The 25322-nt window shown below is 43.5% G+C and overlaps 1 protein-coding gene across 8 annotated transcripts in view; it reads right to left on the bottom strand.

Moving 5' to 3' along the window:
- The window catches only part of ADCY1 (adenylate cyclase 1), a 280351-nt gene extending 256595 nt beyond the window's left edge, over positions 1 to 23756 (bottom strand). For 6 of the 8 annotated variants that reach the window (XR_006416966.1, XR_006416967.1, XR_006416968.1 and 3 more), the window contains exon 1: positions 22011 to 22316. Coding sequence is in view for 4 of the 8 variants with exons in the window: in XM_044453740.1 (XP_044309675.1) it covers positions 22011 to 22193 (183 nt within the window). In the remaining 4 variants the exon portion in view is untranslated. Of the gene's footprint in view, positions 1 to 22010 lie in introns of all 8 variants that reach the window. The other 2 variants (XR_006416963.1, XM_044453723.1) reach the window with 1 other exon arrangement.
- Between the last annotated feature and the right edge of the window lie 1566 nt (positions 23757 to 25322).

Genomic DNA, 25322 nt, shown 5'->3' on the forward strand with positions numbered 1-25322 from the left:
AGTACATTAAAAACCCTGTATCTGCTGTTTCAGTTACTGTGGGTTCACATAACCATGATTGACCACAGTCCAAGAACAAGATCTGATGAGCTGGAGCATGGCCTGCTCTGGGGTAGTTTGTCCTGCACGGCAAGCCTCGTGCATGGCCACATGCTTGGTCCCGAGTCCAGCACCCACACCGCCCTCACCAGGCCAGCTGCAGTGAAGGCCAGGAAGGGAAGCATTCCCTGCACAGCTGTCTGTTCCCGCTTACCTGCCCCCTTGCACCCAACCACAGCACAGTAAGCTGCAAAACTCCAATAGAGTTCCCTGCTATCCAGTTTCAGGCATCCGCTAGAGGGCTTGAGACTTATCCACCATAGATATGGGGGTCCTACTGCACTCAATTTAAGCTTTACCTGAAATACTATTTCCTCCTATGACTGTTTGTCATACTGTTCTGGGCTAATGAGACATCTAAATCTTATAGATGGCACTAAGTTGTAGGAAATATGATACTATGACATACAGCTGCGCAGATCTGTATATCTAACCTTGTCTGCCTGCAAAAGAGAGAGAGAGAGAGAGAGAGAGAGAGAGAGAGAGAGAGAGAGAGAGAGAGAGAGAGAGAAGTAAATCTTGTTATGAACCCAAGGCTCACTGCTGTGCAATTTACCCAACAGCCATTCCAGGATTAGCCTCACCATTAGAAAAAGATGAGGTAGATTTCCTCTGGTGGCAGATTCTGTGGCACTATGAAAAGTTAACAATATACCAACTTAGTATCATTAGAGGAGAAGTGTGATTTAGCTTTTCTGTCCACAATGTCCTGGGTCACAACAGTTACGTTCTACTTTCGTTTTCATTAAAGAACCTCACAAAACAGTTTAACAAGTAACAAATTCTCATAATTTTGTCTATTAAAGTCTTGCTTGTGGTCCAATTGTCATTAACCACAGCGATTGCATGACAATAACTGTTCTCCCACCATCTTCCATCTCATGAGACTGTCAACAGCCAGTTCTACATTTTTTAGCTTTATTCAGTGATTTAAAAAAGTCATCACAATCCTCTTGTATAGGCAAATAACGTTCTCTCTTCTATCTTTTTCTGGTGCACAGCAATGCATTTCAGTGAAACATGTTTGATAATGTTTCTAGAACAGGTGTATGAAGAACCTGTCTCTTCTCATTATAGTTGATTGGGCATTAGCAGCCTTCGTACTTGTCAGCTCCACCACTCTGGCTGCCCAGCAGCTTTGTATAAATATTGGTCTTCTTGTCTAAACCCCAAGGATCTATTTATAACCAAAATTCTCAGCTTGTTTTATAGCAAAGTCAAGTCATTTTGCTTCATCTACTCAGAAAAATGGCAAGTAACTATGGATTGACTATGAGCAAAATTATTTCAGAAAAAGAAGTATTCACATGAGATTCCCACTATTACCCAAGAAAAGCACCCCAAAATGAAACTGAACGATGAAGCCCATTCAAACAAAATGAAGTTTTCAAAATGGAAAAAAGATCATACAGAGGCTATGAAGTGGAATGGAGTTCTCAAGAGAATCTGTATGAAAGGAAGTTGTTTCAGTGATACCCAACAAGTCCCAGGCCATTCTGAATGTTATTATTACCAATATCATTATATTTATAGCCTCTTTTTTCCTCTTGCAAAGAACCCAAGGCAGGTTACATAGCTCTACTTCATCCTCATAATAACAATCCTGTGAGGTATCGTATTTTTCTGTCTACAAGATGCCTCCACATATAGGATGCCCCCCCCCACTTTTCCTACCAATCTCCAGCGAGCAAACTGATGCCGCACATGCACGCTGCCCCTCCTGTGGCGCCTTGCCACCCCTGCCTCTTCGCCCCCCCGCACCGCTTCGCCACCCCCTGCCCGCGTGTGCTGCCTTGCCACCCCTCTGCACGATCACACCAGTCTCCCCCCACCCCCAGCGCACCTGCGGTTCTCCTCTTGGCCCCCCATATATAAGACGCACCTCCATTTTTAGGTAAATGTTTTTAAGAAAAAGTAGCATCTTATACACAGAAAAATACGGTAGGTTAGGTGAGTTTCACAGCCAACTGAGAACTAGAACCCAGATTTCCTGCATCCCCAGTCCAGCACTGTAACCACTACCAGTCAAAGCCATCACCTAGAACCAATGCTCAGTACAAATGAAATCCTCTGTACAAACCTGTGGAATTGTTAAACTATTATATGCTGATGAAACAAAGTTTCTGAACTGTGCCTTTATGAGCAATTCCAATAAACAGCACATTGCAACATCTAACCTTAAGGTAACTAAGTCATGAATGCCGACATGTCTCATTTTTCCAGGTAAAGGCACAGCAGGTATTTCAGATGAAGTTTGTAGGATCACCTGGCCACCACCACCTCTCTAATATGAAGGAACTGCACTGAATCTGGAAATATCTACAAGGTGTAAGCCATTACTTTAGAGGGGATCCAGTACAATTTATACACTTCCAGTACAAATTGTATCATTAGATCTCTCAGTTAACATCACCTCTGCCTCACATGGAATAAGCTTGACCATTTTCACCTTCATCTAATTCAAAACTGCCTACAAACACTAGTTCAGAATTTTGACTGCATCCCCAGGTTTTCGTGAAAGTGTCTTCTACATAGTGTGGACATCCAGTTCCCAAAACTCTAGATGATCTCTCACCCAGATTCTACAGTTGTGTGTAGATGTAAAAAAAACATGAGAGACAACAGGGACCAAACAGAAACAAATGAAGTCAAAGGTCAAAGAGTAGAACAATAGTTCCCAGGCAGCAACTTCAAGTGAAGGGAATATCATTCAGAAACACAGAAAGTCAGAAGGGGTCGCCCGGGCCATCTTGTCTGACCCCCGGCTCCAGCCGGCTCCACTCACGACATGCCCACCATGTGTATGTCCAGTCTACCTTTGAACACCCTCACTGATGGGGCCTCAATGACCTCTCATGGAAGCCCATTCCATACCCTTGGGGTCCTAACCGTCAGTAAGTGCTTCGTGGCATCTAAATTGAACCTCGGTTCCCTGAGCTTTGCTCCGTTGGAGCGCGTCCTGCCTTCCTCTGCAGGGGAGAACAGGTCTCTACCCATCTCCATGTGACATCCCCTCACGTACCTGTATGTTGCCAACGTATCCCCTCTGAGTCTCCTCTTCTCCAGGCTGAAGAGACCCATTTCCCTCAGTCTCGCTTCACATGGCATCCCCTGCAAACCAGCCACCAACCTTGTGGCCCAACACTGCACTGACTCTAACCTGGCTATATCCTTTTTGTAATGAGGGGTCCAAAACTGAGCACAATACTCCAGTTGCAGGCGCACCAGAGTTGTGTAGAGTGATAGTAATACCTCTCTTGATCTAGAAGCCACACTTCTGGCTATGCAACCAAGGGACAGCTCAAGTGATCTGACCTTTTCAGAGGATAATTCACACCAACCTTCTTAAGAATTATTATTAGAATCACACTCTTCTTTAGTCTAGTAGTTATTACTTCTGAAACCTGACCCCTATTTCTGTCATGGATGATTTAGCAGCAAGGATGGGCAAGGATCCAGACACATAAAGCAGCCTCAAGTTTCACAAACTAAAAAATATCCATAAAAGATTAACTATACTGAGCCTCAGTGCCCATTCAGGACTGGCTCTGAACTGATGGTGGCATCCAAGTCAGAGCAAAGGTAAGCAATTTTGACTACAAAGTATTCTCCATTTGGTCACAATATAACAATTCTTTAACATAGGGATGAAGAATTTTTAGACTGCGGGCTGAATTAGGCAGGTTGCTTACCTGTAACTGTCATTTACACATCATGGGTGCTGTGCCTGTGCAGTGCCTATAGCCAGGGAAGATTGAAACGGCTTCAACAATAGAGCCTGGCAGCTCTATTTTGAACCAATTGAAGTATCCAGACTGTCTTCAAGGGCAGCCCCACGTAGAGCGCGTTACAGAAGTCAAGGCGGGAAGTCACCAACGCATGTGTCACAGCCGCCAGGCAGTCGTACTCCAGGTAGGGGCGCAGCTGATGGATCAGCCGAAGCTGAAAGAAAGTGCTCCTCGCCACCGCTGTCACCTGAGCTTCCAGTGAAAGCTCTGGGTCGAGGAGCACTCCCAAGCTGCGAACCTTGTCCCTAAGAGGGAGTGCAACTCCATTCAGGACTAGGTTCAATTCACCCTCACCGAAGCCCGATCCGCCAGGTGCCCTGGGTCTGCAAGCTGGTGCAGTGGACACCCCAACCAGTCAGAGAAGCATCGATACTGGGAGTTAGGGTTGGCTGCAGAGGCTGGAATGGAACTCCAGGAGAAAGGTTTGCATTCTTTGTCCACCAAGACAGGATGTGAAGAACTGATGGAGGCGGTTGCAGTAGACGGTGTGGTGGATCTCATTGTGGGTTGAAGACACAGTTGAACCAGAGTTGTAAAGGTCTCATCCATAACCTGGCATTTGGAACTACCGAAACAGTAGAGCCATCTGACCAAGCAACTTCTGTACTGACAGCACTGAAACAAGTCGCTGGGTACTGATCCAATGGATAGAAGCAAGCAGTCTGTCCAGTCGATCTTGTGCCAGAAAAGCCCAAGTGTGTAGCAAATCAAGATAAGTCCTGATGAAATTGATGACCTGAGAAGGGAATTCAAAGTGAATGCAAAATCCAAGCTGGTCGAGGAGGGAGCAAATGGTATTGATGGAGGCTAAAAGCTGCCCCCTGGAAGAGGAGACGATAAGCCAGTCTTCGAGGTACAGGTAGATGTGGATGCCCTGGAGCCAAAGATGAGCACATACAGGAGCCATACATTTAATGAAGACCCTTGGAGCAGTGGGAAGCCCAAAAGGGAGTACACTGTATTCAAAAATGTTGGAACCGACCATAAATCAGAGGAGGCATCTGTGAGCGGGATGGATGCTTATGTGGAAATAAGCGTCCTTCAAATCCAGGGATGTGAACCAATCCTCTTTCTTAAGCAACGGAAGAATATTTTGGAGTATGGTCATCCTAAATTTCTTAGTTCTGATGAATTTATTGACAGTCGTAAATCCAAAATGGGGCGCAGACCAACATCCTTTTTCGGTACCGTAAAGTACCTAGCGTAGAAATCGTGCAAGTGGTCGGAGCGGTGTAGTTTTCAAATCACTCCCTTAAGAAGCAGCTGGGAAGCTTCATCTAAAAGCACCGAAGAGGTAGTCATGTATCAGATCGGGCAAAAAGGCGGCACAGTTTCAAACCTGATTTTATATCCGTACTCTTATGATGGAATGGACCCACCTGTCAGATATAACAGACTCCCAAATGGAGAGTTGGCTTTGAAGCCAATCCCCAAAAGGGAGAGGGGAGGGGAGGGGAGGTGGGAGGACCGAGGAGAGGTTTGCGCACCCCGTCAACGCTGTTGTTTATCTGCATCTGGGCGATGGCCAATCGTAGCGTATTCTGCCTCAGGTTCCTCTGTTGTCTTTGATGGGGCTGTTGGCATCCCGCGTATGAGTGCTGGTAAGGCTGGTAACAATATTGAGAGTGGGGCCATGGCCACTTACGGAGTCTCCATCCGTTCTGTGATGGGGTCTCCATCTGATGAGCACTGACACGAGCCTTTTGGATGTTTTCAAGCTTGTCGTCCGTCTTCACATGGAAAAGTCCAGAACTGTTGAAAGGCATGTTTTTGACCCACCGCTTTGTCTCCTCTGGTAGGTTCCCGGAGCATAGCCACACATGGCAACTAAGAGTGACGGTTCTGACAAGAGCTCTAGAGTCGCAATTGACATGATGCCTAGCCATATTAAGTTGCTGTATGGAAAGCTGCATAGCCTCGCAGATGAACATGCGGGCTAACTCCCTGTGATGGTCTGGAAGAAAAGCAGTGAGGGACTCGATCTTCTGCATAAGAAAGTATTGGTATCTCACCATGGTAGCCTCATAATTGGAGATATGGAGATCGAGTCCCATAGCAGCATAAATACAGCAGGATATCATGTCCATCTTCCTGCCTTCTTTGTCCAACGGGGTGGAATGTTCCTTGTTCTGCCGGCCCTGGGAGGATTTGATGACTACGGAATTTGGCTTGAGATGTTTAAGAAGGAACGGGATGTCCTGGTCCCGAACCTTGTACATGGATTCGAGTCTCCTAGATGTTGGATGCAGCTGGTTGGGAAGTTGCCACATGTCCATTACCACCTGCCTCAGCATAGTGATGAAGGGCAAGGTGATGGAGGAAGAGTCCTCCTTGTGTACAATATCATAGATATTGCCCTGGTTCGAGTCAATGTGATGTTGGATCTCTATTTCTAATGATCTCATCATCTTGGAGAGGAGTTAGGTGAAGTTAGCCTGGGAACCCCCAGGGGAGCCAGGGCCTTGGGTTGAGATTATCAGATCCAGCGATGTTGACTCCTGATGAGAACTGTCAGACTTGGAGTCCAAGTTGTAAGGAGGACTCGGCTGGAGAAGGTGGAGGCCTGGAAAGGGTAGCCACAGATGTAGATGGTCCATTTCTCGAAACCAAGTGAGATATGAGATGGCAAGGATGTGTTGCCGGTCTCGGGTAGTACCCATGTGGAGCATAATAATCCCATGGGTAGGGATGAGCTAGATCGAATTCCCCATATGGCAAAGGGACCCAGTAATTAGAAGGTTGAATCGAGGCCCTCTGTTGCGGAAAGGAAGACGGACACAGAGGAGCCGTGAGACCTCCTTTTGGATACTGGACGCTCGGTTGGTTGGTGTGCACCCACAGTGGAGACTCTGGGATCTCGCCGTCTGAAATGGATCCTCTAGCCACCGGCTCTGGACGCTCCAGAGTAAACAGTGCTGAGATGATGACCCTCGGTGCAGACCCTGCTGGGGTCACCTGCATTACCGACTGGATTGTAGGTTCAGTAGTTACTGGAGTCAGACTGGTGACCAAAGTCACAGGAGTTGACAACTCCGACAGTGTTCACGGCCCTTTAGATGATTTTTTGTGTCTGTGCTCCGGCTTGTCAGTCTTGTCTGTTTTTGGTCTCTTTGGAACCAAGGACTCGCTAGACCCGACATGCTTCCTCTTCTCCTTCTGCTTATGGTGAGGAGAATGAGAGGACCTCTTTCCATCAGTAGGCTTCATGTCTCTTCCAGAAGCACAAGGAGGCGCAGATTTAGATGAACTCACTGCACCAGCTTCCACCTCCTTCATGGAGAACAGGCTCTGCTCCCAAAGCATCTTACACAGACAGTTTTCACGGTTCTTGCAAGCCTGTCTAGTAAAAGATTGGCAATGACCGCATTTATCCATTCTGTGCCCTTCTCCCAGGCAAAGAAGGCACAAGTAATGGGGGTGAGCGGGAGACATTTTGGCTCCACAGTGAGAGCACTTGCGAAAAGCTGCTTGCCGCACTATCGAAGAGATGGGAAAACAGTAAGAGGAATCAAAAGGGAGAAGGGGTAAGGAAGGGCAGATAGGGGGAGGGGTAATAACTTGGGAAAACAGTAAGGAGAGAGGTAAAGTCTGAAGGTTTAAAGTTTTGAAGGTTTAAAGGTTTGAAGGTTTAAAAGTTTTAAAGTGTAGAGAAGAATAGTAAGACTTAGCTATAAGAAGCAGGCGAAAGGCTCGAGGCACAGCTAATGGTGGCTGCAAAAAGACTGGGGAAATGGCGGGCACTCCACCCTTCTTATACTATGGGGGAGGGGTGCAGAGTTCCCGCCAAAAATTGTTGAAGGTGTTTCAATCTCCCTGGCTATAGGCAGCACACAAGTGCAGCACCCATGATGTATGATGCACAGAGGCCACGATGAAGAACTATAGGGCCAAATGCAAACGGGGTGGGGCCAGAAATACACTCTCCCAGCATACTCTGACATAAATTCTTATGGCTAGTAACTAGGTGTCAGGAGAAGCATCTCAATCTTTTAAAGTGGGTGGGAGAGGGAGCTGGAAAATGAAATTATTACATGACCAATGGTTGGGAAAAGGTGCGTGGCCATGTGAGGAAACCTGGAGGGCTGGTTATAGTCCCAGGGGCTGAGGTTCCCCACCCCTGCTCTAACCACCTGGAAAAGCTCAGTTGGATGGTACTGTTCATTTAAAGTAATATTGCTGTTTTACAGAATGTGGAACTGCCGTTACCTTATCAGCTCAGTGCTGCAATCTTATTTTGACAATTGATATATAACAGGATTTTATTTGCCCCCAAATTATTTTGATTTTAGTCTTTTTATTTTGCTTAAGTAGTGGATATATGCTGGCTGATGATGGAAACATATGACTGCTCTCAGACCCACATGCACAATCTTAGACATCAGGAATATACAGAGAAAGGGCCAAAAATAAAATAGAGTCCTCAGGAATGTTTGTATGGAAGGAGATGCTTCCAGAGATCCCATTTCAAGGCCATTTGGAGTTTAATCAGGTTATATTCCAAAGCTTGTGAGCCTTTCTAAAGCCAGCTCCTAACTGCATATTGTGGTTCCTGCATCTCCATAGCCCCATCCTAGTTTCTATTTCCAGGTCATTCTAGAGTATGACAGAATATTGGAAATCAGCAGTCAGGCTAATAGCTACATATCAATGATGTTCAGGTAACTAAATAAAAAGCATAAGTGACAAAAAAGACAAGCCACAGTATCATCAACTGAACAACTTTCTAGACCCTGCAGCTCCAGATAAATACTTGAAAACATGTAGGAAGTATTTGGTGAAATTTCAGGATCAAGGCCAATGCGAAGCAAAGAACAGCCTAACTGCTAAAGGTTTCAAAAAGATGTGGATGTGCCATGCAATCTGGGTTCTTTAGGGGCTGAACAACCCAACAGATAACCCAATAACAAACTATGGCTCAACTGCTAGATCATTCAGCCCCTAGACAATCCAACAGTTTGAATTTCAATGTCACACTCACAGATTTCAACTGGAAGTTGTTTCCAGAAAATGGAAGCAGCGCATGCCTGCAAATCATGCACTGTAACCCACAATTCACCACTGTGATTGTACAAACTGGATTAGTATGATTGGAAAGGTTTCCTATTAGTGGGAGAAAACCTTTCCTAATTATTTATTTATAAAAGCATACCCCACCTTAATTAACATTCCAGCTGGCTTACAACAAATAAAAAATAACAATATAAATCAAGGAGATAATGCAATTTATGTTTTTTCCCTACACCTCAAAGTATTGGGCTTACCTAAGCAAAAAGTCTAATGGCAAAGTAATCTAATCTCTTTAATGTTCATGAAACATATTATAAATACAGGATCTAGTTTCTGCTTTAACTGGAAAAGAGAGCTGTGGGAAATCTAAGTGCTGCTCAAGCACAATATTCTTCTCTGCTGTGTCAATTGTCTTGATTTTATATATGTTTGAAACATAGTTTTTAATGTGTTTATTAATATTACCTTTATTTCCTAATTTTGTGTGGGTGGGATAATTACTTTAGTCTTTTTTAGAGAGCTTCATAAGTGAAATTACAGAAGCCTGAAAAATGTCTTTGCTATTACAGAATGTAAATTAATTCAAACTGAATTAATTCAGTAAAGAAAGAGAGTGACTATTTGCTATAAAATCATTACAACCGTCTTCATGCAAACAATTAATTAATCACCATAGGCCTATTACAGAAACTGGATGCCTTGCTTTTGGGGAATTGTATATGCTGCACTAGAAACCAAGAGTATGGTATGGAATGTATTTATTTAATGGATCTTGAGGTATGCATTTAACATGCTTAATCTGTCTTCAACCTCTAAAGTTCTATATGTCTACAATTCCCAAAACTAGCTTTAAAGTTCAAGTCACCAAGCAGCCATTGGTAGGTGTTTGGAAAATTGCAGTGCAAGACATGTGGCGAAACACAGTGGCAACAAAAGAATATCTTCCATGTTACAGACTACTATTTCTATACTTCTGTCGTGCCTAATGGCTCAGCAGAGGCGTTGACACGCGAGAGAGGGCCAGAAGCTCACGGTGAGAATAGGGCATTGGAGCAGGGGGATTTATACTTGGTGCCCACAGCTCAAATGGCCCCCCTGCCGCCCAACTCCGAGGCTTCTGAGTGAGTAGCTTCCCCACATCCTGGCTCTGAGTTTTTTGAGCAGAGTGCCTCTTCCCTTCCTCTTGACTCTGATGTTTTTGAGCAAGTTGCTCCCTCGCCTCCTGACTCTGAAGCTGCTGGGCAGAGTCCTGGAGAACAGGAAGACGTGGCAGGTGATTTAGGAGATGCCCAGCTCAGGAAGTTGCATCACTTAGACCAATTGAAACGACAAGAGAGAACTTTGTCCCACCCATGCACAGAAAGATGTGAGAGAAGATAGAAATCCATGTGACCTTTCCTATAGAGTTCAGAAAGGAGGGAGCAACTGAACTGCAAGGAGCTCCTCGCCATAGCTTATCTGTTGTGTCATAAATCTTGTAGCAAAAAGGAATAAAAGTCTTTAGTTTTATTGCCAGCTGCTGTGTGAGTTAATTGGGGACGTGAGGTACAGCCTCACGACAACTTTGTACATGTGTAGACTTGCTGTAGGATGAGAAAAAGATGGTGATGATGAAGAAGAAGCCAACAAGCAATCATAGAATAAAAGTCCAAATTCAAAGTCCAAAACCCAAATAACAGCAACCATAAAAGCAATAAATATAAAAAACATTTACATAGACAGAACCAAACTGGAGGATTTAACAAGAATGTCTTTGTTTGCCAATGGAAATGTCTTCAGTTGACAATTGAAAAGATATTAAGAAATATTTATTCACATTATCTTCCCAAAACTTGGGTGCCACCAGTCCTCCATGTGCAAAATGATCCTGAGCTTTTCTACATAACGCCATTAATTGGCTATTATCCACTACTTTCAGTTCATTGCAAAATCAAGATCATAGTAGCATACAAGAACGTTTTACTTTCTACTTTCCACTATGTGGCACTGTGGTGTAGCAGAATAATGCAAAAATACATGAAGTGATCATGCCTTGTTTTGCTTTCATAATTAAATTCTAACCTTTTCCCTGCTCAAAGAAATAGAGCCAAAATTATTGGTTAGAAGTGAAGTGAAACTGTAAGGTGATGACGCTATTTAAAGAATCTGTAAACGACTATGAGCATGGAATGACAAGCACATTATTAAATGCCCTGTGGAGAAATACCCCTTATCTCAAGTAAGAAATAGAAAGCAGAGCATGGCCTCCTCTAAGAGTTCAGAGAAGTATACAAGAAGGTGCTCTCTAAAATACATTCCCTAGGTACAGAGGAAATCCTGAAGACTAAAGCATAAAATATTTACTATCTACTTGGTTTTACTTTTCAATCCACATCTGAATGATCTGTAAAATCAGGGCACACAGCTGAAGAAAGCAGCTGAAAAGCCTCTCACAGCATAGGGCATGCAATAATCATGCTGGCAACACATTATGTCATTTCCACTAAGATCCAGGTAGTACCAGATGTCCTACCATCATTCATCCAGCTTCAGCTCTGTTAGAAATAGACATCTGTGAAGTCCTTAAATTATGTCCAGAGCAATAGAACATCTTATGGCCAGAGTGATGTCTTATTTTTGTTAGCTTAAGTTAGGTTCTGTTTGTTTGTTTTGTTTTTGCTAATCTAGATGAATGAGAAAAATATTAATCATTTATTTATTTAAAGAATTTTTAAAACATGCTTTAATCCAACAATGAATGTCAAGTACAAAAATACAAATTTGCAATCTATAATACAATTAAAAACCATGAAAAACTTTAAATAAAAATGCAGTAAAACCAAACATAATACTCACTGAACCAACTGAAAATATAATAGGTAGCAACGGCAGGGCAAATCAAAATCTGACATCTCCCTTGTTGTAACATCAGAACCATAGCATATTAATACCGTAATGACATACATGTCTACTCAGAAGCAAGCCCCTTTGAGTTCAATGGGAGTTAACTCCCAGGTAAATGAGTAAAGGATCGCAGCCTTAGAGTACAATCCTGTACTGCAGCTCAGCTGACTGAGGAACTCTACGATGTGGCAGAAGACCTGCTGCAGTGGCAGAAGATGATACACAGCACCACCATGACAGATGAGCTGGTGAAACTCGTCTGACAGAAGAGACATTCTGGCAAAATATCTCAAATGCTACAGGGCTGTGAGATGGGAGGAACACACTTACACAGATGGGAGGAACACACTTACACTACACTCCTTCGTGATCCTGCCCCCCCCCCCTTCAATAATGTAACTTTTCACTAGGGATGGAGAACATGTGGTCCTACAGATATTGTACTGCAACTCTCATCACCCCTCACAACTGGCTATGCTAGCCAGAGCTAAAAGAAGTTGCGATCTAGCAAAATCTGGAGGGTTCCATGTTCCCCACACCTGCTTTACAGCAATCTCAGACCTGATGCAAAGAAAATTCTTCCCACTGGTTTCAGCCCTCCATCAACAACCACCCTGCCTATATTGCTACAACATGGCACAACAAAAGGCACAATTTAGCACCCTATCATAACATACCACACAAGATTTTGAAAACACTGCTAATATATTTCTCATGAAAATATATATAGGTATTTCTCCTTGGCACTCAACACATTAATACTCATGAGCAACCCCCATTATGGGTGTCAGAACAAAGAAGCCCCTACAAATAGCAAGAGAAGGGGGCAATCATGCTTCAAAGCAAAGTTTTTGTAATTGTCTCTTTTCTCCCCCAATCATCTCCTTTGCCATAGGTAAATATTGTTTCTAGTATGAACTGCATTGCTTTTCTTCCCCCACAACAGCAAAGAGCTGTCAGTTTGGGTGGAGGGGAGTGAAGGAGGAGAGAAGAAAAGCAGAAATCATGTCTGCTGGGATGCTTCCCATCAGGCAGAATAGCAGGGTGGGATCTGTCATATGGTTCACTGATGGAAGGAATACACTAAAAAGAGATGGTCAGCCAATACAGAAGCTAAGCTACTGGTTAATGGAGCACTCCTGCTAATCAGTTCAGATGTGTCTGGATGTGTAGGGCCCTTCCCCACCTTTTCTAGGATGGAATTGTACCCTGGACTCAGGCAGTTTCTCCTGTAGCAACAACAACAAAAGACAGCTGCATAAATGATTAGATTGATTAAATCTGATCTGTTTTCTGAATCAAGGGATATTATGCACACACTAAACAATGCATTTTAAAATGCCACACTATTGCATATTCTAAAACAGGTAAGGCAAGCTTCCAGGGAATGGTTACAATTCCTTCAAGCAGCTAAATGTAAGCTTCTAAATGGAAATGATGATACGATAGCAGACCCCTTTATTAGACTAAAAGTAAAAGGGTCAAAATTTTGTCCTGCCAGGAGGGTTTAACAAACATAAAGTGTGCGTAATATGTGATTAGCATACCCCTGCCTTTAAGAGTCGGATAAGTCTGGGTTACAAAAACATAAAGCTTTTTAGATTTTGCAATTAGATCTGATCAGCATTTCTATATAGAGAATTTTGAAATAATTTTTCTGGAAAGTAAACTGTATTGCATGAATTATTTTCCAATATAATAGTACGTAATATAACTCTATATATGCACACACCTAAATCTAGAGAGCCAATATGGTGTGGTGCTTAGAGTATTGGACAAGCAACCTGAGAGATCTAGATCCTAGCCCACTAAGCCATGAAGCTCACTGGAGGACTTAGGGCCAGTCACTCACTCTCACGCAGGGGCCAGCTGAAAAGACGGCAGAGGCGGGCGAAGGATGGCGAGGTGGCAGCAGTGGCAGGCGTGGGCACGGCGAGGCGGCGGGCACAGGCATGATCAGGCGATGGGCATGGGACCAACTGCACCCGGGCTCGCATAATCAAAAGGAGGGCTGAATAAATGGGCATGGCGGGCCAGATCTGGCCCACAGGCCATAGTTTAAGGACCCATGGCCTAACTATTTGTTCTTGTGAGAATAAGTGGAGCTACGTAGGCTGCATTAAGTTCCTCACAAGAGGAAAAAAGGTGGAATATAAATGCAGTGTAATAACAACAATGTAAGAAATGTAGTGTGTGTTAAATCTCAATAATAATGATCTACTGTATAACAATATTTTAAAAACAAGGTATTTCAAATTCTGATATATAAGCCAGCACAATATTAAAAGGAGAAAAGGAAACAAAAGAGCTAAAGAAGCTGACAGTAAAACCAAGTACTGAATATGCTGAAGGAAATAATTGCCTTTTGATGGATTTCTTGAAGGCTGGAAGGAACCGGTTCTCAGCAGAACATTCCAGGGTAAATGGGCAACCAAAGAAATCTTTGCAAACAAGACAAAAAGGTAGAAATCTGAAGTTCAGAAAACCAAACAGAACCCAAGACTAAAGTAAAAGCATGGAAGAAAGTTGTAAGAGAGCTATGTAGTTAAAAGCTAACACAATCTTGAACTGCAAATAAAAGGAATACAGTATCATACACTGAAATTAGGGAAGATTTCAAATGTACGTACCAATAAAATAGCATACAGTATATATGGATATAAAATGCATCCCGGTGACAAAAATGGGCATATTTTGAATCTATGATTACCAGAATTCTTCAGCAGGACATGCCAATTACTATCTTGCTCTCTTTGCTTTCTGCCCTGCTATTTTCATCTGATGAATACTGAAGCAATAAAACTAGTTGTTTTAGAAGTTCTTCCTTAAAAGAGGCCCACTTTGGCCAGGATATTTTGAACATACCTTATGTATTTTGCCATTTTTAATTAAAAGCACAATTCTCTCTCTTTTCTCTCTTCTGGATTCTTCTTTTGGTATAAATTCAAGGATAATTGTACAGCCAAAACAGACTGCTATCTTGGCATTCAGCTACATATAAAATACCAAAGGGGAAAAACCCTGAAGGTAATCATATTTCTGGACATATGAAATATATTTATGAAATTGTTATCTAAGAAACATTTGAAAATATATATATATAACAACGATATATATATATATCAGTAAATGAAGCAAAAACTAACAACAGTAAGTTATTATCACAACTGAGTCATCAGGATGTAGCTAGCCAATACAGTGTAAAAACAAACATCTTATAAATTGCAGAAGCTAATCAAACACAGTGATAATAGGTTGGATCCAGATTTACTTATATTTTCAGCAGATCAACTGAAATCATTAGACCTATGTTAATTATCTACTGTAAGTATGTCTACATCTAAATACAACCCAGTGTTCGGGAGTAGTTGCCCTTAATAGCCACAAATACAAGAGGACATAACTATCACTAGGAATTACAGGCAAGTTCCCTTGCAGATACTCACATCCCTTTCCAGTCTCACAAGCATTGTCACCCTGAACCATGCTATATCATGTTTTCAGGTCTACTGCAACTGAACTAGAAAAGCAAAACAGTTCTACTCCTTCCCTTCCAAAATGTGAAACAATGCAACTCTATTTGCATTTTTGTTTGTCTGAAGGGGCTTAGAATCAATGCAGTAGTGCCTTCATTTTAAAGTTTTCCAATGTATTCCTTCTTCATGAGATTAAAACTCAACAACCACTTTCAGCAGTTTCCCTTTTCCCATGGCTCATTGAATAATGAAAGGGACTAAGCACGCGTGCACGTACGCACACTCTTTTCTAAATATGGGCAATCTATGGGCCAAATAGAACACTTATGCCTCCACCAACTGCATTTTGCCCCACCAAATTTCTGTCCACAACTGGTCCTACTACTCATAAAAGGAAAATTTAGCACTTCTGGGGCAACCAAAAATGATGTTGGGAATCATATAAGAGACTTTCACAGACCTGTCCCTTTCAAAAAATGAGCATTTCAGCTAGTTTCAGGGCTTCCTGGGGAAAGTGTTTAATCGCTATTTGTGCAACAGAATCAGCAAAGTGCAAGAGAATCAGTGGATATAAGCACTCCACTAGATTACACCCAAAGTGTTTGTGATTCCAAGTGAATCAGGATTTTTTGTATTACCTTTTCTTTTCCATGTGGGAGGCTTGGAATATTTACCAATCAGGGAAATATTATAAATTTGTTTGTTATATGACTCCTTGCAAAATATATTGCCAAATACACCTTTTGTGTAGGTGACAGCATTTCTTTCGAGCTGTATCACGTTCTCAAAAGCAAAGTAAGGGCTCCTTAATCTGGCTCTCCAGGAGTCTGGATATAAGCACATAGAAGCAATTAGGAGCTGGCCTCTCCTTCTCTAAATCATAACCATGTTTTTAAAATGACTTTTGTCTTTTATATCTGCTATGTGTTTTATTTCTTCAATTAACTTTTATATAAGTTTCTATTTGGACTATCTGAAGTGGTCTAGAATACAAACCACAAACAACTGTTCAATGCCTTGAATATAATTCATATTTGAATATTAACATTTTAATTATACACAATATTCAGTCTCAATATTGTAGAATTCTATTTTGTTGCTTTATAATGACATCATAACAGTAACCTAACTTACTTACATTTTCATAATCAGCACAACCCTCTCTTTGTTCTAAATTAATGCTGAGAATTACCTGACAGTTTAACAGCCAGTCCTAACTACATGATGCACAAACTCCCATCCACTCTGTGCTTTTTTTCTGAAAGGAAGTTATTTTATCCGCTAACTTAAAACAACGAACTAATTTCTCTGATGCTGAGAAATGCTAAAACTTACAGTGCTTTTCTCTAAGACATATCAGGAACATGATAGACATGCCTCAGCTTTGCTATTTCTCTTTCCAAAGCCACCGTACTGTCTCTAGTTGCTAATGAAATCAAGCCATAGAAGTCACTAATGGCACATCATGCTCTAGAACATTAAGATGCTACTCAACACCAAGTAATCACTGATGGATCACACAGCTCAGTCTGTATTTTGAAAAGGGTCTTGAAAAAGGTGGACGTGGGAGGTGGTGAGAATGAAAATAAAGTTGGAAAATGCAAGAGCAGTTAAACACTCTTTCATTTCATTGGTATGCAGGTCAGCCACCCCATTCTTGCCCATTGCTCCCACATGCATGCAGCAGCCTTGTGTCTGCATATTCCCCCATTCTATTTGTCTGTCGAGCTAGCTATCCATATGGATATAAATAAATATAGCTAGAGCAGCCATCCTCAACTTGGAACACTAGAATGTGCCATGTTCTTTGACTGCCCTTCCTTTTACCTTTGAAAGCTTTCCTGCAAAGAAGTGTAGGTTATTAATATTTTTTTCTCTCAGCATGAAGTATATATAAAAGCAAAAGAAATGCCTTAGAATTAATACTGGTAAATGTGATACAGTGGTAATTTTCTTATCTCCCCCCACCACAGCACCCCCTAACTTGGAAGAGTCTCTGTTTAAAACAACAGATGTGGTTGCAACATTATATTTAAATTCTCGTCAGTTACATCAAAGGAACTTGATTTCATAGATATTTTCCCAATGACAACAGAATCATAATCTAAACCTGCCATTTAGTTGTGCCTTAACATAGTTTCCCTAATCAGACAAAGCAAAATATTATAGATGATTCTTCTATTGTTGAGGGCTCATTATCCATAAAGCTATAAGATCTTCTTTAATTTCAGCAACCTCTAAAAAATACCAAACTTGGTCACTTTTTAATAGGTGATCATGATTTAATTCCTTTTTTGCCAGACAATACAATCTTTAACATTTTTAACAAAACAAAATGCCACAGGCAAAAGGAAAGTATTTGAGTATATGTACTCAAATATAAGAACAATTGAATACTGCCATACAAATATCCTATCAAAAGCAAGATGCTTTTGTCCATTACAAGATGACAACCTGACAACTTGAGTATGCTTCCCTCGTGACACAATTTTATGGCAAGCTACTGTTCTAGAACCTTGAGCTTCAAGAGGTGCAGAACTTTAAGAACAGAAACTCTTCCAGGAATTCCAGAACTGTGTTAATACAAAGCACACACTTCACAGAAATCAGTCTCACTTCTGTCCTGTTCTTGCAAAACGCAGGAGGCCCTCTGACCCTGGTATAACTCCTTATTTCCCACCATTTTCTACATTCCCTACTATTTACCCACATCCCTGCCAATCCTCTACAAAATTTTATATATACTTGAGTGTGCTTTATAGCCACATTTAACTCCACCACTGTTTCCCAAAAGGACATAATTAGCACATGTGTCTCTGAAACTGATTGGTTCAGATGTCTCCCACTTCTGCATGCAGGTTCCGCATGACAAAGTAAATCATCATTAGAAACTTGCAATGTTAGGGACTTACTGGGGCTCCAAGACCATTCTCACATTTCACAAAGTTCCAAAGAAGGGCAGAGGTCTCAGTTAGTTGTCTCCATGTCTTCTGGATTAAAAGAACTCAAAGAGGATGTTGTGTTTGACAGCCTCCCAAATCCTGGAGGGAGCAGTAGCATATTTACAACTCCTCCAACTTTGTTCTGCTGCAAGAATTATATGTCGATGTCTCTGCCCTATCTTGTATGCTAATTAAGATAATCAACACATGCATTCAAGATTCCCTTTGGATAATTCCATTGTCTGCTTGCTTATATACCTAGAAACAAAATTAACTGTTCAGTATTCTTAAAAGGATTGTTCAAAATGATATTCTATTTTGTTTAATAATTTTCACTAAAAACTCCAGAGAATGAAAGTGTTATAATAGATACTGCTGTTCCTATATTATTCAAATGTTTAGCATTAAGTCTAATGGATTATTTTAACTCATGTGTTTTTGGCCGAAAAGGCTATCTCAAAGTTATTCAGCTAGTATGCATGCCTTCAGTCCTCCATGTAGGAACAAAACAAATATATGAGCACAGAATGGCAAGACTGTCATAACACATGGAGTTCAGAAATCCACCTGACTTTTATGACTATCAGAATCTGCCTCACCTCACTTTTCATCAGCTCAGATATGAATTGTGTGTGTGTAATCTACACCTCAAGTTACATAGCTGGCTGTTTTTCAAGTGGTTTATGCCAAGCTTTTTCTGCCCAATATTATCAAAGGAACAGTAAACAATACCAGATCTCCTCTAAAATTAAGAACTTAGATACACGAAACCCTAACCTCTGCTATGAACCCCACTGCAAAATATTCAAAATTAAATAGGATTTACTTCGAAATAGGCTGGTGGGGACAGAAGCCTTGGGCTTCAGACCTACACACAATTAGACTTATTAAATCTTAGTGAAGTCAAATATAACTGGCTGCTGGTGGGTGGATTTGCTAGCCTGGGGAGATTAGGATAGTGTGGAAGCACCTTCCTGTTGTTGGAGAGGAGCTCTACTGGCAAAATGTGTCAGTGGGTAGGGGGACCACCATCTACCTCAGTGATTCAATCACATCTGCAAAGAGCTCCACAGACAAAAAAGCTACTGCTGATGGTAGCAAGCATATGTCTCTGAAATGCATTTCCATGTAGGGATGGGCAAATCCACCCATCACCAGCCAGTTATAACTCACTTCACTTCAGATCTGCTGGGGCCAAGCTGCTCTGTTGCTTTGCATTGCTTTCATTGGGAGTGTAAAGCCAGACAAATCTGCCACTCCACAGCTTCTTCCATGGGCTGCTGCAAGTCAGCAAGACTTTGGATGAGCAAGAAGATCTGCAACTTCACTCCTCCCACATCCCTGATCCCATGTAGGATTGCACTGGATACCAGGCACTCAGATCCATTGAACTTAGTGGGATTTATGTCTAGGTAGGCATGCTTAGAATTATAATGTAAGGGGGTTGCATTTACCTTCTGAAAAAGCAGAAGAGAAGCCAAGCACTTGAGTGATAGAGTTGTCAAATGATACAATTTATTTTAAGCAATATAAACAGAAATAAGGAAAATATCCTTCTTTATGGATTTATTAAAAGACAGCAGCTGTTGTAAAAAGCAACGGGTCCATACCACATCAAGAATGTAGATTCTCATTCTCATTTTAGGATTCCTTAAATATGTAAATCTTACAATATATAACCTCACTGAAAAGTGGGCATTTAGTGTGAGAACCTGACATGGAAATTGGCACTTTCACATAAAAGGACATTTACTATTCTTCAAATTTCAGCTACTCACATATTCTCCCTTTCTTGTTGAATCTCTAAATCATGCACTTAAAAATAGACTACCAGATTATCTGGGCAAATCATAAAGCTGAGCTTATCTCTCTTTTGCTCGCTCTGGCTCTCCCCTTAAAACGCACAATTTATTTCGTCCACCAGCTCAGCAGCAGTGAGCCAAGAGTAATCCTGTATGTCCCTGTAAACCCACCTCTGTCTGGCTACAAATGTCTCCCTGCATATCTGATATGTGCACACATGTGTGCTAGGGGACCCTGCATTCAGAAATCCAGAGAGATGCCAACACACAAACTAGCAGGCATGACTTCATGCCTATATGCCCTTGGGCGGCATTCATGGCTGTGTGGTAGAGGGTGTTTATGTTTGTGTATCATGACAGTCTTATTTAGCCAGTGAAAACAATCTCAGAAAGCACAATAAGAAGGAAGTCACTGCTTTGTTTCCCACTGTATTATCAGTTCAAAAATATATTATCCCAAACCAAATAGCTATTCTTTTTAAAAAAAATAAAATTCCTCTATACAATAGATAACACATCAATGCCTCTTCTTATTTGCAATTAATTCAAATTCCAAACGAAGCAGAATCTAAAAGATCACCCTATTTTCATGTTGGCCCTGTAGTCTCAAATATGCAAACCTTCCCTATTCTCTTCTCTTATTCCCATTACAGGTCTATAAAGCTGTAGACACCTGAGGAACCCCTGCAGGGCTATAAATAGCTACAGTGTGTGTGGTGGTGGGGATTTGCAGCACATTCCTAAAGATGCTGCAGAGAAGCTATCCACAAGATTAATTCTGTGGGAAAAGCCTGTTAGGAAATTCACTGGAATGGTAAACACTGTGTGGAGGCAGTGACCAGAAGAAACAGCTGCTACTGGGAAGATTGGTTAGGAATCCCATGAACACTTGGTGGAGGGTTTCCCACTGCAGTCAGAGAAAAAAGGTGAAAAGGCTTTAAAAAATAGCCATTCAGTTAAATAAATAAATGGGGGTAAAGATGTTCCCTAAACTTCAAGGATTTTCGGCATGATTGAAATACATCCTCTGACCTTGATCTGAGAAAGCAATGGTGTTGCCCTACTAATATGTACAGATTGTTTAATAGAAAAAGGGGCTTTTGTGCACTGACAAGACTTCATGGTCAACCTTAACTATGAGGCTAACTCAGTTATATAGCTGGAGTTGATAAGTATATTCTCTCTGCACACTGTTCAGTGTGAGCATTTCACATTCATTACAGACAGGAATTTTCAAGCATCCTATCAACCACTTAGCACTGGGTCAACCATAATCAGATGTATTTAAAATATGCTTTCCCCCAAAGCAGGCACATAATTCAAGACATGCACTCATCCTCTTCTCACACTCTCTTCAGTGTACCAGATCTTACACAGTGCCATATTCCCAGGAAACAGCGAGTAAATGCACATTTTCTATGCTCCCAAAGCAATTATTTCATACATACTGCCCATCCTCTGCTAACATGTGCACTCAATAGTAGGCATCCTACCTGAGTTTGCCCTAAACATTATTGTCTAAACAAACTCTTTTCACGTGAATCCAAAGTCCCAGAGAGCACCCACCACTTCACTACATATGCCAAATACTGACCTAAGTTGCACAGCTGCCAACTCCTGTGATGTTCTGAATCTTACAACTGCCAGGTTCTTATAGGCTCCTAGGAGGTTCCATTAAAAGAACTTTATTTTAAATAAGAAAAGGTTACAACTTGCATGGCTGTAGGACTACAGGGAGCCTGAACAGCACTATGAGAACATTCTGGGGAGGCCCCTGAAGCTGGAGACAAGAACAAGAAATCCACAAACTTGTTATTTCAAGAATCGTGCGGCTGCCTGCGCTGATTTCAATAATTTTAAAAAGGATTTCAGAAAGCAGATCCACCGCCTCGCCCCTCCTATTTAAGCAGTCCCAGGCAAGCCAACATTTCGGACATGGTGGTCCGGTCTGGTCTCCCTCCTCCCTCTCAGGGACACTCCGGGCCAGCCGGAGGGGCTTCCGGGGGCACTCACCGTCCTCCACAAGGGCTGCCTCCGGGCACTGACCGAGGCGGCGGCCACGATGAGATGGGAGATGGCCACCACCAAGCCGAAGACGATGGCCAGGAGGGTGCGGACGGGCAGGAGGGCGTAGGAGACGAAGGTGACCAGCATAAGCTGCCACATGCCCTGCTCGGGGGCGCTGGGGGGCTCCATGCCGTAGGTGCCCAGGGAGAAAGGGCAGCAGAGGAAGGCGAAGGTGAAGCTGAACAGCAAGGTGAGCTTGACGATCTGCTGCAGCTGGGTCACCTGCAGGTACTTGACGTTGGTGACGATGAAGAGGGAGAGGAAGATGATGCAGTGCACCGGGTGGGAGCCCTTGGAGATGGTCAGGCTGGGCCCCGACAGCAGCTCCACCAGCGCCAGGCTGGCCGTCAGCACGATGAGCACGGCCAGCGCTTTCAGCGTCGACGTCTGCTCCAGCTTCAGGTTGTAGTTCTGGAAGAGCGACTCCAGCTCCTTGCAGTCGAACTGGTCCTCGCAGGCGACGGCGTCCAGCAGCGGCAGCGGAGGGGGGCCCCCTCCTCCTCCGCCGCCGCCGCCGGCTCCCGCCGCCGCCGCTCCGGAGGCGCCGCCGCTACTGCCGGCGGCCGGCGGAGGTGGTGGCGGCTGCGGCGGCGGCCCGGGAGAGGAGGAGCAGCAGCAGTAGCGGCAGCACTTCTTCCTCCTCGCCTTCTTGCTCTTCTTGACTTTCTGAAATGGTATTTCCTCCATGTCAGGGCCATTCATAAACCCCGGAGAAGGAGAGCGCCTCCGCTGCCTCGGTCGCTGCTGCGCCTCTCCCTCTGCTCATGAGAGAAGCCAGGGGCAGCGGCGAGCAAACGCGGGAAAACGCCGGCGGCGGGAGCAGCAGCAATGCAGCTCTCCCGACTGCAAAAGCCAGCGCAAAAGAGAGCAGCAGTAACCTGAGCCAACTCGCGAGCGAAGCCGCCGCCGCCACACGCAAGAGCAACAGCGGCAGAGAAGTCTTCTGAGAGGAGGAGGAGAGGAGCAGGGAGACGACGACGACGGAGAAGACGAAGTCTCCTGACAGACCCTCAGACGAGGCACTCTCAAGCGGCCGGAGGCGCGGAGGGGAGCGCAAAGTCACTCTCGTGCGGCTCGAGAATTCTTGTTTCTGTGTTGTTTCCCGGCTTCGTGCCCTGCGCCTCTCTTGCCTCTCCTGCTCTGGCTTGCTGGCCGCTGCCCGTACGGCTCAGACGGAGACTCTGCCCCTCGCGCACGCACAACGCACCCTTCCCTCTGGGTTAAAAATCCTCCAGGGATGGTAATCTCCTAATGCCTCCCAAAGGTTTCTCTCGTCGCAGAGAGAAAATAAATAAATAAGCAAGCAAGTAAATAAAAGGAGGGGGCGAGGGAGACAAAGGACAGAGACAACGCAAAGAGCCGCTCAACAGGCTGGTCTAGCTTCAGACAAGGACATTTCGGGGCTTGGGGGCTGCGGTGGGCGGCAAAGAGACTCACACGCGGTTTCCTAGGGAATGGGAAAAAGCAAAACATTTCAGCCCTCCCACCGGTAGCACTTTAATTGCCCGGACACCCCTCCGAAAAAAAAAGAAAGGGCGGTGGGGTAGGCCAGGCGGAACAGGGAGGATTCCAAGGAAGGCAAAGATAAGAAGCCAGGGGAGAGAAGCAGAGGGGAAATTAGGAGACTGGGAGAGAGAGGGTGATCCCCTTCCTACGTCCAAGAGCATTTTCGCTGGGGAGGGTGGGGGTAGATGGCCTGCGCCTGCGCACTGCTTTTGCTGGAGAAGCCAGACACGTCTCCCCATCGGAGCGGACGGACTGCGGGGCGTGGGGGAGGGAGCGAGAGAGCCCGGTGTGGCAACAGGACCGCGTTAGAGTTTGCTCTCCCTGCATCTTCTTCCACCCCTCTCACGCACATCCAGGCACTTGTGCTCCCCCGGTCTTACAGCAACCCCCTCCCCATCCTTCGAGAGGAACTGACTTTATTTTGGTTTTTAACTTTGTACCACGCCTCCCTGCAGCCTGATCGGAATGGGGGACCCAAGACTGCATGCGGTTCGACAGCAGCAAAGGAGAGAGCAGGAGGAGAGTGGCTGGGTGCGGGGAGAAGAGGACAGTGCCGAAGAGACCGAATCTTCCGGTAGAACTATTTAAAACAAAACCGCCATCCAAGTTGATCCTTGCGGTTAGTTCGAGGGAAGGCTAAGGAGGACGATTGACATCAGGACTGAGCTTCCTGAAATGTTCCTCTCATCTGCGCGTCCTGTCTCCCCCACCCATGCCTCCATATTTTAATTTGATCTGCAAAAGGAAGTCTCTGCTGAATTCTGAATGTAATGGGGGGGGGGTGTTTTTTAAAATGGCTTAAATGTGCCTTAATTCTAAGCAGTGCCCTAAGAATGGAAATGGCTCCTTCCTGCATTCTAAGACTTAACTAGAAGCACGATAACGCAGATCCAGAATCTAAAATCAGAGTCATTTCTACACCCCGGGCAGATTTAAAAATCTGCTCCTGCTGGCAAACGGGTTGCACACACAGAGAGAGAAAGAGAGCTTTCCAGCGTTTGAACAGAAATAACGGTTGCAATTCTAAGCAAACTGCATTTTGGTTCTGTATAACTGATGTACATCAAGGAAGAAGACAAGTGTCTGTTCCCTGCCGAGCAGTAAACAGGGCATGACCAGTTCCCACTACTGTCAGTCAAAAATACAAACACCACCAGTTCTCCTTCAGCCTTTGTGACACTCTCCTGCACAAATAGCTTCATTCTTGACAGCAGCAACCGCCTCTGCTGCACTTCTTTGTAAGGTGATAAAACCATTTTGAAATGGATGCCCAGGTACTTTGCACTAATCTTCTTAAAACGTATTGATTCCCTCTGCTCCAACCTGGTCTACAAAAACCATAATCAAAATGTGAATAATCTTCCATGCAGATCAAACTTCAATCAACTGTCAAATACCTTATACATTTATGATGCAGTTTTTCTAGTCTGTTTACACCAAGGGGGAAAGCAAAGCAAACCATTAACCCATGCATAAATGGTCATAATGCCAAAAAATCTCCAACTGAATCCTCAAAGCTGGGAGGTCCCTGAGGAATTGCAGGAAAGGCTAGCAATTGAGACTCCTTCCAGCACTATAACACTGTGCTCCAGAGCTCTCTGAATACATTAACTGCACCTCTAAAGTTTAACACTAGTACAATTTCTCTTGGCTGCTGAACTTCAGAGTGCAGTGAGTACAAAGCTGCACACAAGCCAAAGAGGCATGGTGTGTGGGTGAGAGACATTGTTATTTTGAGAATGGAACTGGAGT

The sequence above is a fragment of the Varanus komodoensis genome, unplaced genomic scaffold, assembly GCF_004798865.1.
Source record: "Varanus komodoensis strain SLA01 unplaced genomic scaffold, ASM479886v1 scaffold10, whole genome shotgun sequence".
NCBI classification, from domain to species: domain Eukaryota; kingdom Metazoa; phylum Chordata; class Lepidosauria; order Squamata; family Varanidae; genus Varanus; species Varanus komodoensis.